The sequence below is a fragment of the Dipodomys ordii genome, unplaced genomic scaffold (assembly GCF_000151885.1).
Source record: "Dipodomys ordii isolate 6190 unplaced genomic scaffold, Dord_2.0 Scaffold155, whole genome shotgun sequence".
Taxonomy (NCBI): domain Eukaryota; kingdom Metazoa; phylum Chordata; class Mammalia; order Rodentia; family Heteromyidae; genus Dipodomys; species Dipodomys ordii.
Window position 1 is genome coordinate 737,998 of NW_012267371.1, and position 12,317 is coordinate 750,314.

Sequence of the window (12,317 nt, forward strand, 5' to 3'; positions counted from 1 at the left end):
AGCTTATCAAGTCCAAGGGCAAGGCCAAGTTCAAACACTGTTATGCCAAAAATTAAAATTAAAAAAAGACACCTGGCCACCTGGAAGCCTGCCCAAGAAGTATAGGCCCAGGCTGACCACTTTCTAGATGAGCCAGTATTTGGCTATATTGAACACTGGATTTCCTTATCTGCAAATAATCCCCAAAGTTGCAGTCTGAAGGGGGATGTGGGAGGAACTCTCTGATGAGGACAGACAGCTGAACCTGCTCTGCCTACCTCAGAGAACTGTGGCGCGATTGGAATGGCTCTGGGTGTTTCAGAGCACACTGGAAACTGTCCAGCGCTATGGCTAGGTGAAGGACCATCATCAGCCATCACCAACTTCCAATAAAGGACACTCTGGGAACAGCCTGGCAGGGAGCTGACTTCTCTACCCAACATGCCTTGCTTGCTGGGTCCCTTCCAGCATCCCCCCCAGGAAGGGTCTTCTGTTTTTTCTTTTTCTTTTTCTTTTTTTCATTTTGTCAGTAGTGGGGCTTGAACTCAAGGCCTGGATGCTGTCTCTAAGCTCCTTTTGCTCAAAGCTAGCGCTCTACCACTTGAACCACAGCAGCTACTTCAGGCTTTTTTTGAGTAGTTTATTGGAGATAAGAGTCTCATGGACTTTCCTGCCCAGGCTGGCTTTGAACCTCAGTCCTCAGATCTCAGCCTCCTGAGTAGCTAGGATTACAGGCGTGAGCCACTGGTGCCTGACAGGAAGGAACTTCTTGTCTGCCTCCTTCCTATTCCTCCCTCCCACCCCCCACAATGTGGACATACAACACATGCACAGCAAAGTCAGTTAGCAGAGCCAGCTGAGGCTTTATTTTGGAAAAACAGAATGAATTTTTCGGTGGTGAGGGGCACGGGCAAGAGAGACGCTCCGGGTAGTAGACTCTTCCCAAGTTGGGGCTGAGGGCAGGCCTCTCCTTCTTATGCTCTCCTTCCCAGCTGTCTCCCCTGAAGGCTCGTGGCAGCCTCAGAGGGGCATCAGCTAGGAGGGGATGTAGTAGCATTTACTTAGGCAGGACATCAGAAGACTCAGACACCAGCTTCCCATCTCGCGTCTCGATCTTCTTCACCACCACAGCCTTGGTGGTACGGGTGAAGGTGCTGGAGCCCCCCATAGGGCTAAAGCTGGGCTGGAAGGAGCTCATGTTGTAGTTGAAGCCAGGGCTTGTGAGGCCCCCGTAGGCTGAGCTCAGCCCTCCTGGTCAGGGATAGAGGCAGCCATATGAGCACATGAGCCAGTTCAATGCTCTAGTCTACCCATCAGCCCAGGCCCCTTCTCCCCTCTTATGTCCCAGAGGTGAAGTGTCAGGCCTACATTTTGCTGAACCTAGGATGCCTGGGTCACTCCTCAGAGCCATCAAAGAAGCTAGGGCAGACAGGAAAGTGTTTCTTTACTGGCTGTTCACCCCTGGACAAGACATCGAACTGAGCCCAGCTCCTTCAGCTCAAGAGGAGTTGTAAAAAAGGCAAATAATAAAGCATGAGAATGGCTGGGCACCAGTGGTTCACGCCTGTAATCCTATCTACTTAGAAGGCTGAAATCTGAGGACTGAGGTTTAAAGCCAGTTTAACACATCTGTGAGACCCTCGTCTCCAATTAACCAGCAGAGAGTTGCAAGTGGAGGTGTCGCTCAAGTGGCTGAATATCAGCCTGGAGAGAAAAAGCTAAGCCTAGAGCATGAGGCCTTGAGTTCAAGCCTGAGTACCAACAAACACACACACACACACACACACACACACACACACACAATATTTAACTGTACAAATAAAGCATAAAAACACTAGACACAGTGCTGGTCCCCAGCTACCAGCTACTTGAGGATTTTCTATTAGTAACTGTTATCTGGGTCCTAAGAGTGACTCCATTTCCTGGAGATTTTTTTCCCTCCACTGCTACTACTGAGCACAGATCCATCCCAAAGCCCAGGCCACTCAGCCTCTCCGCACAGCCATGTCTAGGACCCAGAACACTCACCTGAATAGCCACTGGTGGTCTTTGTATGGATACTCATGTTCTGCATCCCAGACTCCAGCCTGTACACAGACAGATGGGGTGTCAGAACCAACTTCGGGCCTTTTGGGTCCCAGCACAAGTTCCAAAGTTCCAAGAGGACTAACAGGTCCCCCCACACACACACACATTCTTTCCCACTCCCAGGTCCCACAGCCTGGCCCCTAAGTCCAGTGAGGAGTCCCCAAACCCACCGGCTCTCCTCGCCCTCCAGCAGCTTCCTGTAGGTGGCGATCTCGATGTCGAGCGCCAGCTTGACGTTCATGAGCTCCTGGTACTCGCGCAGCTGCTGCGCCATGTCCTGTTTGGCCCGCTTCAGGGCGGCCTCCAGCTCTGCCAGTTTGGCATTGGCATCTTTAATGGCCATCTCCCCACGCTGTTCTGCATCCGCGATGGCAGCCTCCAGGGATGCCTTCTGCAGGAGGACAGGTGAGCATGAGACATCTTTATCCAGGAGGCCTCCTCCCCAGCACCCACCTACCTAGAACCTCTTTTAGTGCCCCTCCCACCCCCAGACCTAAACTGACACTGCTTGGCTCAAAGAAAACGTTGCAACGTTACTGAGCAAGCAGAATGGGGAAGCAGAGCTGCTTCCAAGCACTTCCCTCTCACCCCATCACACCTGTAGTACTATGAGAGTTCACACACACACACCAACTGAATTCAGAGCTCTGGGCTACAAGCAGGAGCCTGTGGCTCATGCCTATAATCCTAGCTACTCAGGAGACTGAGATCTGAGGATTGCGGTTCAAAGCCAGGCCAGACAAGAAAGTCCGTGAGACTCATCTCCAATAAACCACCAGAAAACTGGAAATGGTGGTTACATGGAGATAAGCATCTCCCTGATTTTTTTTTTTTTTTTGTCAGTCGTGGGGCTTGAACGCTGGGCCTGGGCACTGTTCCTGAGCTTTTCAGCTCAAGGCTAGTGCTTAACCACTTGAGCCATAGCTTCACTTCCAAGTGGCAGAGCAAAAAGTCTCAGGTATGGTGCCCAGGCTCTGTGTTCATGCTTCAATACCAGCACCACAGACAGAGAGAAAGAGGGGGGGGGATTTTTACAGGCAACAAATTCCAACTTTGCCCAGATACACATGACAGAGTAAACAAGACAGGCTTGGGGGAGCCCCAACCTACCTGCCCAGCCCCCTTTCACCCTACGCTAGCCTCAGCGATACTCAGTGTCCCTCTGCTTCTCAGGACTATCTGAGAAAACTGGCTGGCAGCTGCCTCTCCAGTGCCTGGCCCTGGGGCCCCAGACCTCTCCCCTCCCCTCCCTCCTACAGGATCTCCTCTTCCCCAGGCTGTTCAAGAATCCCAGTCCACGCTCAGTGCTACAGTACCTGGCTTTTGAGGGTCTCAATCTCTGCCTGCTGGCGGCTGATGTTGCGGTTCATGTCAGAGATCTCCGTCTTCGTGCGACGCAGATCATCTCCGTGCTTACCAGCCATCGTCTGCAGCTCCTCATACTACAGATACAAGATGACAAGTGAGGTTCTGGATGGGATTGCAGATCCTCAGGTGCCCACTCAGCCAAGTTTACCACAGCTTAGCGTGTACACGCACGCGCGCGCACACACACACACACACACACACACCAGTGAAAGATCCTTCCCAGACTTCCAGGCACTGGTTCTGTGCACCCCGCTCTCAGCAGTTTGGAATCCTGCACCCTCCCCACAGAGTAGAGCCCCGAACTGGCTAGGGGATGAGGGCCAACCTAATGACCCTGCTCTTCACCTTGATCTGGTACATGCGCTCAGCATCAGCCCGGCTACGGTTAGCCATCTCTTCGTACTGGGCCTTGACCTCAGCAATGATGCCATCCATGTCCAGGGAGCGGCTGTTGTCCATGGACAGCACCACAGAAGTGTCCGAGATCTGGGACTGCATCTCACGGATCTCCTGTGGGGAAGGGAGGCAGGAGGTGAGGCTCTGTGTGTGTACCTAGGGAACTCCCTCTTTGCAGAAGAATCTCCCTTAAGGGTAAGACAACAGAAGGGAACAGGTGGGAACCACGGCTGAAAAGAGATCAAATACCCAGCAGAAAGAAGATGGATCAAAGATGCACCCTGGAGAAAGAATAAAAACCTGACTCTGGTGAATTACCAAGGGGGGAGACGCTGTCCTTGCTCTCAATCACCAATACTAAGCTCAGAAGCATGCAAGACAGGACCAAATGTGCCTGAGTGGGACTAAGTGGGCCTGAGTAGATTGGATCAGCCCTCTCTGTATGATGCCCTTGGACAAGCCGTGTGTGTGTGTGTGTGTGTGTGTGTGTGTGTGTGTGTGTGTGCGCGCGCGCATGCGCGCAATGTGCACACATGTGCACATGCTAACGTCGGGGTTTGACTCAGGGCCTCACACTCTCACTTGACTTCTTGAGTAGCATCTCTACCTGCAGCATTTTGCTGGTTAATTACAGATAAAAGAGTGTCTAGATTTGTCTGCCCAGACTGGCTTCTAACCACAGTGCTCAGATCTCAGCCTCTTGAGTAGCAAGGATTACAGGCACCAGCCACTGGCACCCAGCTGGGAAAGTCAAGTCTTGCAGCCTCAACTGTGGAATGAGGGAAGACAGCTTCCCTGTGTAAGGGATTGAGCCTGGAGAACAACTTTAACTGCCAGAAGCTATAGTTGTGGATAAAGACCCTTCTCCTCGGGTGTGGCGGGAACTGGGAGTGGGATCCCTCACAGGCTGGAGGACCCTCCCGCTCCAGACCCCTAGAACATACCTCTTCATATATTTGCCTGAGGAAGTTGATCTCATCTGTCAGCCCTTCTAGGCGGGACTCCAGCTCCACCTTGTTCATATAAGCTTCATCCACATCCTGGGGACAAAATGATAGAAACTGAGGTGAGTGTCTACATCCAACCCAGCATTGGCCTGGACTTGAGATCTTCCAACAAGTCTCCATCAACATCCCATTTTGTGGGATGTTGCCTCTTGTCCACTGGCCCTACAGCCCAGCCCACGCACCTTCCGCTTCCTGCAGCCCTCCTCGCCCCATCCTTCTCCTCCAGGAAGCATTCTATGGCTATATCTCCAGCTCTATTCCTTTCTCTTCACCATGTACCCCACGTTGATGCCCAAAGTTCTGCCCAATGCACCTAACAACCTCCCTGCCCTTTATCTTCCTCTCTGTCACACACCTAGACGGGATGAAATGTTATGAATTTGTCCTATTCCTTAGAAGCATTGGGGTCACCCTAATTATACAGGATTTAGAAGCATCTAAAAATTGCTCAGTCCTAATCTCCAGTTCCTAACCTCCAGTGTCTGGGAGTAAGGGAAAAAGGAAGGCCCTTTACCTTCTTGATGAGGACAAATTCATTCTCCATCTCTGTCCGCTTGTTGATCTCATCCTCGTACCTAGTGAGGAAAGACTTAGGATCAGAGACGAAGGCACAGGAGAAGTTCTGGTGGTCTCTGGGATAGAACTCTGGGCCTTGTGAATGCTAAGCACACACTCAGAAGCTCTGCCCCAAGCCCCACCTAAGTCTTTGGAGAAGGATATTGTCAAAAATTCTTTTCCCACAGATGAGTATAGGATAGTCTGGCTCATCTGCCTCCCCACCCTCTCCCCTCTTCCCAACCCCACCAGACTCTCTGACAGTGGAAAAGCCCAAAGTGGGAACGTTTCTCCCAATCTGCGAATACACATTAGATTGGGCCCACATTGGGAGGGATACCTCAAAGAGAACTCTCTGGAATTTTCTAGAGGTTGGGGGAAGGCTAGAAGTATAAAAGTAAGGATGGCTGATGACCTATCTCTCCCGTTTAGGTGCACTACTTAAACATATAATTTGTTGTCCAAATCTGGATAGCCCTGAGACTGGAAGAGAATAGATGGTATTAGCAATTATGCCAGGACAATCCCAAGCAAAACAGATCATGTGTTATACTACTACACTGTCGATAAGCAGAGGGCCACAGGGACTTAAGCCTCTCATCCCCATGAGGATGGCAGGCTGACATCCATTGGAGAGTGGGCTCACTTATTCTTGAAGTCCTCCACCAGCCCCTGCATATTGCCAAGCTCTGCCTCCAGCTTCAGCTTCTCTTGGCCCAGTGAATCTAGCTGCCGCCGAAGGTTGTTGATGTAACTCTCAAACATGTTGTCCATGTTGCTCCGAGCCGTCTTCTGCTGCTGCAGGAAGCTCCACTTGGTCTCCAGCATCTTGTTCTGCTGCTCCAGGAATCGCACCTACATGGAGAAAAGGGAGCAAACAGATCCACATTGGACCAGGTCCACATTAGACCAAGGTCTAGGGAAGCAAATCCTGTCTTGTCCCTAGTCTGTTTCCAGAACACTAAAGTTCCCAGAACCTAGACACCTAGGTAGCTGTTCCTGGAAGACCACCTATGACCTGAGAGCAACAGTAATGGTGAGATGGAGAGATGGGGAGTGAGTGGCTTTGTGGGAGGGGCACAGTTGGAGAGGGCAGCGAGGGGAATCCTGCTGAAGCCAAATCTGCCAAACTGGTCTTCTTTAATATAATTATGTGTCACCGATCAGTAAAAGAAAAAAAAAATAGCCAAGTTTTCGAAAGATGTTTTGCTTTACATTTTATGTAAGATTGAAAAAATAAAATAGAGTACAGTATATCAACCCTTCATCATTATTTAGCCTTCATGCTCATAGAGCACACTGTTCAGGAGACATACATTCTAATCAAAGCCTAGATTTCCTCTACTTGGCAATGACCCTGGAACAACTTAGGCCCCAGAGAACAAGAAAGGAGGAAGGACTGCTGTCTATACACTGAGAGATCTTCCCTGGCTCCCACAGCTCCCTTTGGGAGGTCTCTAATAGCAGGAAGGGTCTCCCCACCTCTTATGTATCCACAATCTGTCGCTTTGGCTAAAAGCACACAGGCCCTGGGATCCTTGGGCCCATGGAATCCACATCTTAGAATGAAATCAAGGCATGTTAAAGAAGAATTAAAAAAAAAAGGAAGAGTAATAAACTTGTTCTAAGAAAGCAAACACATTTTTTAAATCAACCCAAAATTGTCACTTTTTTTAAGCTAAAAGGCACTTGGAAGAGAAGAATGCCCTGACAGTATAATCTAGCAATTTTCCCAGAACTTTGTGTGTAAATCTTTTTTCCTCTCCAAAATTAAAGGGTTGGTTGTTTCTTTTTTCCTTTTTAAATCGTAGCGATTATAACATTTAATCATACTGGAATGCTTCATGTAAGCCGGTACTTTAAACTGTTCACATTACTCGTTTGAGCAAAAATTCTCATTTAGGGATTTTCCTGCCCATTTTCTAGAAGAGGAAGTCAAACTCAGCAAGATGGCCTGAAGGAAACAGGGGGGGGGGGACCATGAGAACCAAATTCACATTGGACATCTGCATTTAACAGCTCTTCTTAAGGATTATCCCCACCCCTCCACCCCCAGGTCTAGCCAAATGCACTGAGAAGTCAACCAGTTTGGAGAGCTGGTTTACCAGCAAGTCCTCTACAAAAGAAAGGACTCTGGTTCCTAAGGAAACCAACGACTTCAGGATTTCCCTCCTCCCTTTCCCACAATGCCTCCCCGGAACCAGTCAGCAGAGATGGGCCACTCCTCCCCAGCCCTTAGGGCCACCAGAGAGACATCAGGCTGCAAAACCTGGCCTGGCTTTCCAGCCTGAGAAAGTGGAATGGACCCCTTGAGGTGGAGCCTAGGTAGGAAGAATGAGGGCAAGGGCTAAGTGGGTGGAGGGGCGTCAGCCGACCGACATGTTATCTGAAAGCCATAAACTCTGGGTTTAACAGGATGTAAACCAGGGCGAGGTATCCAACACTTGCAGACTTTGACTCCTGAATGGGCTTTCCCTAGGTCCGGTCTGGCGTCTCCCAGGACACCTGGAGCCAGGCCAGGTGGAGGCCAATTCCCAAGAGACAACTCATCTGGGCCCTTACCCCTCAGGTGGCCCCACCCACATTACAGTGAGCAAGGCAAAAGCTAAGTAATGATTCAGCCTGGGGGTGACCCCAGACCCAACACCAGAGACCTCTACCTACATTTGTAAGTTTGGATCAAGACACCTACAGCCTTTCAGAATGCCATTAAACCTCCTTTTTTTTTTTATACAAAAATATTGGAGAAGGAAAAACACTAATGGAGCCAGGTGCTAGGACTCCAGTATCTTCTACCTGTAATCCTAGCTACTCAAGAGGCTGAGATCTGAGGATTCTGATTCAAAGCAGACTGGCCGGGAAAGTCAGTGAGACTTATTTCCTGCTAACCACCAAAAGGAAAGTGGAAAGAAATATGGTTCAAGTGGTATAGTGCTAGCCTTGAGTGAAAAAGATCAGGGACAGTGTCCAGGTCCCAGTACCAACACACACACACACACACACACACACACACACACACACACACCTCACTGGAAACCCCTTGAGGCAATAGTGTGGAAGAGGAATGAATTGGGGGAGGGGAGACCTCCTCCCACTCAACAACTGAAGGAAGTCCATGCTTCTCAATGGAAGCCAGACCCCTCAATGGACAAAAAGGACCCCTCAATGGAGTTAGGGGAAGAAAGGAGAGGGGGAGGGAGGGAAGAAGCCCCAGGATGTAGTTGCAAATCATCCAGACCCTCTCCCTAAGGCCTTACCAGCCCAAACCACTGGACACTGGCTGTAAGAGAGTGTTGCCAGGATGGTGAGGTCCACCAGGAGCTAGTAGGGGACTTGAGATGAAGCCACCAACTAGAGTGACCAAGAGAAAGGGTGTGGAGGGCAGTCGGCCCCTTAGGAAAGCCCCTCACCTTGTCAATGAAGGAGGCGAACTTATTGTTGAGGCTCTTGATCTGCTCCTTCTCCTGAGTGCGCACGGCCTGGATGTTGGGGTCCACCTCCAGCTTCAGGGGGTTCAGCAGGCTCTGGTTCACCGTGACGGCTGTAATGCCCCCTCCACTAGCACCGCCAATGCCACCGAGACCCATGCTCCCCCGAAAGCTGCTGCCGCTGCCCACCCTGGAGAAGCTTGAGGAGCTGACTCGAACACCGGGCCCACTGGTGTAGGATCGACTGCTGAAGGCCCGGGGTCCAGAGGTGGACACCTTGTAGGACTTCTGAGTCACCCTGATGGACATGGTGGAGGCTGGAGTGAAGGCAGGAGGCCTGAAGACAGGTTGGACAAGAAGCTGAGCAGCTGCTTCTAGGTAGTGGGGCAGCGCCTAGGAAAGACCTCTTATAAAAGAAAGCCCAGCCCGAGGGGAGGGCAAGAGAGGTCCTACCTGAGTGGCTAGTTCCAAAGTGGGCAGGGCCTAACCCAAGACCTGTCACCTCCAGGCAGGACTCAGATGAGGGCAGCAGAGAGCTGTTACCACCGTGGACCCCACTCCAGTACCACCCAAGAAACTCAAGAGAGAGCAATTCAGCTCATGTGAATTAGAAAGGAAGGAAGGAAGGACAGAATCCTTCTGGCCTTGTAACAAGTGAGTAACAGGGAGTTATGCCTGGGGTCATGCAGACCTGGAAGCCACCTCCTGGGTCTTGTTTTCCTGCCTTCCTGGGAGAAATAAACTAGAGAAGCTAGAAGCAGGAAAAAGCCCCTTGGTATTTGGGGCTCTTCTAAGAATTTGATACTCCCCAAGAGACCCTCCTTGAGGAGGATCTGCCCATGGCTGATCTGGGCAGAATCCCCTGGATTTCCAGACCAATCATCTGAAGCCAATCGTTTACTTCCTCTCTCCAGGGTACTCAGGGCAATGCCAGAAAGGGATAGGTAAATATTTTTGGAATGCATTGATGAATGAGTGAACACACACACACACACACACACACACACCCTTCTGGGTCTGTAGGTACAAGATAAAGAAAGATCAAGCCAGGTACTGGGAGCTCAAACCTATAATCATAGCTATTCAGGAGGCTGAGATCTGAGGATCACGGTTCAAACCCAGCAGAGCCAGAAAGTCCATGAAACTCTTATCTCCAATAAAAACCACCAGAAAACTGGAAGTGGCTCTGTGGCTCAAAGTAGTAGAGCACTAGCTTTGAGGGAACAAAGCTCAGGGACAAGCCCCAAGACTGACCAAAAATAAATAAATAAATAAAGATCAAGCACAACATTTTTCCTGCATGCAACCCAGTATCCTTCTCTCTTCCCAAGATCTCAAAACTCCTCAGACTAGACTGAAGACTGTACTGAAGAGCACAGAGAATAGAGAACAGAAGCAAAGAGGAAGGGGATTGAGGAGCAGCATTGGCGGGGAGGGGGGTGGGGGTCCTTCAATCTTATTGCTCCCCCAGGGAGTCACTCCTATTGCTCCCAGTAGATGAATCAGAGGAAATGAGACCGGATGGGGGAGGGGGAGAATTGTAAGGTGGGTGAGTGGTATGGCACTGGTGGTGAGTCATTCTGAGGCCACCTAGCCCTCCTGCTCTTCTTCCCAGACCTCAGCTGGCCAAAGGAGAAAAGAACCCTTACACCTGTCTCTCAGAGCCCATTATCAGAGTGAGTCAGGAGTAGGCTGGGGCACAGCACACCTGGCACCTGCACTTGGGGCAGGCTGGAGAAAGGAGCTGAGCAAATCCCTCCAGGCCTGGGTGAGGCTAGGCAGGGCCAGGTTGTGGGTGGAAGGCAACAGGTTTGGGTCCCCAAGGCAAGGATTCCACCTGTAATTACCTGATGGCTGGGGCTGGGCTCTCTAGAAGGTACTGAGGTGTATAACATAGGATAGCTGCATTGTAACAAGGGAGACAAAACAGATGACAGACACCTAGATCCCCTGGGAATAGGGGATGGGTGGCACACAGTCCCTGAGAAAGGAGCTAACCACCTTCTAGTGGACAGGACAGATGGATTCCTCTTCTTCTTCCTTCAGGGTCCCAGGAGACAAGCACATAGGAGTTTCATTCAGAGGGACAGAAAGATCCAGAAGACCCCCTCCTAAGGGGACAGATACCAATCTAAAAAGACAGACACACAGACAAACTCCCCTCAAAATCTACACACATCCACATACACACAGGACACACTTTGAACTCCCTCCCAGAAAGACAAATCCAAAGATTTACAATCCTCCTGTTTGTAATCTCTCTCCCTGTCCTTCCCTGGCTGCAGACTTGCTGGGCAGAGGGAAATCCAATTAGTACCTATTTACACCAAGGCCCTCCCTCAACCCTTTGAAACAATGCTTCGTTTTCCGAGGAAAGATTGGAAAGTATGCCAAGCCCTCTCCCACAGAACACCCACACCCAGCAGGTCTGAGAAACTTCTTCCAGAAAACCAAAGGGAGGGAGGGAAGGAGAGAGGGAGGGAGGGAGGTTGGGCCCAGTGCCAAACCAGAGACCAAGAGAAGGCGGAAGGCGAGAGGGAGGGGCTGGTCAGACAGGTAGAGCCACCCTGGGGCGGAGGGACTGCCAACCTGCTTTCCCTTTCTTCCCCTCCCCCACAATTGTTGGCGAGACCCAGGGAGGGGAGGAAACTCAGAGAGGGGGCTATACTCTAGGATCTGATTTTGCTCAGCAAGAGAGACACAAACCAACCACCCAATCCCTTCATGAGATCTCAGCCCCCTTCACCCCAATGAGCTGATTCCGTGGTCCTAGGAATGTTTCTTAAGGTGAGACCCCCTGGAACAAGGGCCCAGAGTTCACCCAGAGTTCACTGAGCAGGAGTTACCCTAGGACACTCCTAAACATCTCTGCATCAGAGGTGATTGCGTCACCTTTGTCAGCTCCCTATGGCCCAAAGACCCCTGCCAACCCCTTCCCGATGCCACATACCCACCCTCAGTATAGGAGAAGCCAGAGATGCCCTCTTTGATGGTCCCTGTCTGCCACCAAAACATGACTTCCAATATAGAGGCAAAAGAGAAGGCCCGAGGGACTAGGGCCAAGTAGTGAGAGAAGAGAACTGGCTTGGGGCCTGCCTCAGGTACAACTCCTTATAAGGTTTTCTAGCCACTACAGTCAGTAAGTACAACGCAGCCTGCTCAACAAGCAACATGTTTGCAATGAGGTGACTGTGCCCTATCCGGTCTGCTCTGCTCCAAACCACCTTTCCTGGAGAGCCAAGAGGAAGCTCTCCTCATTGAAACACAGCCCCTCAATTCCAAAGGCATGGGGGAGGTCTAGAGGCCCTGAGCAGCTGTCAAGGCTGGGTGCAGGCAGGGAAAGGGGGTGAGGAGGCAGGTTGCTTTCCTCCTTAGTCAGAATCATGGGATGAAACATTCCAAAGTTCTTAGTGCTCAAGATAGTCCCACATCATTGTTTACAACAACCAAAGACTGGGAACAATCCAATGTCTAACCATGGAGCAATGGCTCAATC

General features: G+C 50.7%; 1 protein-coding gene across 1 annotated transcript; it reads right to left on the reverse strand.

The window, feature by feature from the left end:
• Positions 1–818: 818 nt before the first annotated feature.
• On the reverse strand, positions 819–9,232 carry Krt8 (keratin 8, type II). The gene is made up of 9 exons (XM_013032518.1): positions 8,804–9,232; positions 6,040–6,248; positions 5,353–5,413; positions 4,776–4,871; positions 3,781–3,945; positions 3,384–3,509; positions 2,238–2,458; positions 2,008–2,066; positions 819–1,230 (listed from the first exon to the last, which is right to left on the reverse strand). Exons 1-9 carry the CDS (start codon positions 9,128–9,130, stop codon positions 1,037–1,039), a joined length of 1,458 nt encoding a protein of 485 aa, XP_012887972.1. The 5' UTR covers positions 9,131–9,232; the 3' UTR covers positions 819–1,036.
• Positions 9,233–12,317: the final 3,085 nt, after the last annotated feature.

Bases quoted from the DNA above. Each gene is read 5' to 3' on its own strand.
- Krt8 (XM_013032518.1), bottom strand. From the start codon at position 9,130: ATGTCCATCAGGGTGACTCAGAAGTCCTACAAGGTGTCCACCTCTGGA. The intron at 5,414-6,039 runs GTGAGCCCACTC...TTTCCTCACTAG, and splicing joins GTGGAGGACTTCAAGAATAA to GTACGAGGATGAGATCAACA. The intron at 3,510-3,780 runs GTGAAGAGCAGG...TTGTATCTGTAG, and splicing joins AGCGCATGTACCAGATCAAG to TATGAGGAGCTGCAGACGAT.